We start from the raw sequence: 2200 nt of genomic DNA on the forward strand, positions 1-2200 counted from the left end.
GGTAAAATATGGTTAAACTGTAAATGTTAGCCAATTTTTAGAATTTTTTCCATAAAAAAACAAATAAATTTGGAACTAAAATATAAACCGAAGCAAATTTTTAGGACTTTGATAGAGATTTCCCATAGAGAATGAGAAATGAACTAAAACTTAAGTTGTCATGAAAAAACTTTTGTTTACAAAAGGGGAAGTTTGTTTTGTCAATAACTGTAAATATTATAAGTCAAGGGACTAAAGTTGGACAGAACATACATTGACAATACATTAAAACATAAAAACTACCAACAATAGCTCCAAACTTCACCTTGGCGCAGAGTAGAGACCCCTAAAGTCTTCGACGTTAAGGATCGATCTCAGAAACCGAAGATGGTAAAATTTCCTCTGTTCTTTTTCAATTCTCTGATGTTTTTAGCGATTCATCTATTTTGAACCCTAATTCATCATGTTATCCACACTTGCTGTTGATAAATTCAATCCCAACACCTGTAACTACAGTCACATATGTATACCTACATAGGTGTGCGTCGCTTGTTTGCTTCCGCTGTTCCTGATCCCGATCGTAAACCTATTGCCAGTCATATTCGATCTCATCATGGTATGAATTCGATATTTTAATTTTAGTTACTCGTATATCGCGACATCGCGTTTCATGTTCAATTCACCGAATTGAATTTAAATTAAACTTTTATTTGTTTTCAGGCAAGAGTATATAGGATTTTAGGATGGGAATATCAGAAACCAGAACGTGCTCCAGCAGCATGTCCTTATAAACCTGTTGCTAACAAGACCAATGAAAACGTAAGTACCCAAATTGTATTTCAGTTTGATATTTGGGGATTTTGTGCCTTTTAACTGATAGTATATATAAAGAATGTATGTAAGAGGATCTATGCATAGAATTCTTCTTTCAAGTTTGATATTGAGGGATTCATGGAACCATTTCTGAGATCTGGATTATTGTAACTACTTAGATATAAGGTTAATAGAAATATCAGCTAAAGATTTACACATATTTTGGAATTTTGGGTAGAAAGTATCAGATGTAGATAACCTGGAAGCATGGGAAGAAGATTAATGAAACACAAGGCATTGCTAGTTCTAAATATATATTTATTAAAAGGCTCTTTTTGATCCTACAGATTGAAAAAGACATTTCTTCAGCACTTCCTTTTTATTTCTTTTGAACAGTAGAGTAAACTCTATGTAGTTGGTGCATGTGTTTATTTTTATCTTTTATTCTTGTTCTTCCTTATCTTTTATTCTCATTCTTAACATTATATATTTTTTTTATCTTTTATTCTTATTCTTCCTTATGCGAAAAGTCTACCCAATTGTAGCATTGTCATCAAAATACAAACAATTTGTATTGCTATAGTTGTGCAGAATTTTCAAAGTTTAATGTTTCAATATGAAAAAATTGAAAGTAGAATTTTTTTTTTCTCCAATTTTATCTATAACATCCTTTGCTGATTTGTCAATCCTCTACAAATAGTCTTCATTTTGTCTCAAAAACTCCTAAAATCTGTTAAATAAATAAATATATCATGTTCTTTTTGTGTTTTATTTTAACAGGCTGCAAAAGAGCATGACCCTATTGTTGCTGATGTCATTCATAAAGAATTGCCAGTAGATAATCACAAACTTGATTGAAGTCGAGTTATTTGTGTATCAATCGCGTATCTAATGTTCTTTTAAGTTTCTTTGAAAACGCACTTAAATGCAAACCAAATTCTGTGTAATTGCTTTGACACTTTATGGATCATATATATGTGGATGGAATTTCGAAAATCTTTCAAATTTGCAAAAATTTACAAGTTCTAATAAGTTATTTGAAACTCTGTAAGATGTAATTTGTTAATGTAGATGATAGAATTAATTTCAAATTTGCAAAGTGATTTTTAGCATTGTTGATCCCAAAAAGTTCTCATCAATTTTGGTTCCAAAACGTTTTTTCGATGTCGAGAGTTGGGAAAAATCAATCAAGTATGAGGAAAAGAATACTTAAAGTTCAAAAGAATACTCTCAACATGCTTCTTTTTTTTAGCAGTGTTGTCATACATTTCTTTTAAATTTAAAAGCATAACTAGGAAGAAAGCCCGGGCGAAGCCCTAGGACGGTTTTCGTGTTTTTTTTATGCTAAAACGCAAAAGTTTTAGCAAAAACCTAAATGTTTTCTTTTGTGTATTTTATGAAAAAATGC

General features: G+C 30.7%; 1 protein-coding gene across 1 annotated transcript; it reads left to right on the forward strand.

Moving 5' to 3' along the window:
- Window positions 1–246: 246 nt before the first annotated feature.
- Window positions 247–1790, forward strand: LOC145086417 (uncharacterized). Its single transcript, XM_079024166.1, has 4 exons — window positions 247–369; window positions 518–595; window positions 700–798; window positions 1573–1790. Exons 1-4 carry the CDS (start codon window positions 367–369, stop codon window positions 1648–1650), a joined length of 258 nt encoding a protein of 85 aa, XP_078880292.1. The 5' UTR covers window positions 247–366; the 3' UTR covers window positions 1651–1790.
- The last annotated feature ends 410 nt before the right edge of the window (window positions 1791–2200 follow it).

This window comes from Lactuca serriola, chromosome 2 (assembly GCF_051521515.1).
Source record: "Lactuca serriola cultivar US96UC23 chromosome 2, Lser_US96UC23_V15, whole genome shotgun sequence".
In the NCBI taxonomy this organism is placed as follows: domain Eukaryota; kingdom Viridiplantae; phylum Streptophyta; class Magnoliopsida; order Asterales; family Asteraceae; genus Lactuca; species Lactuca serriola.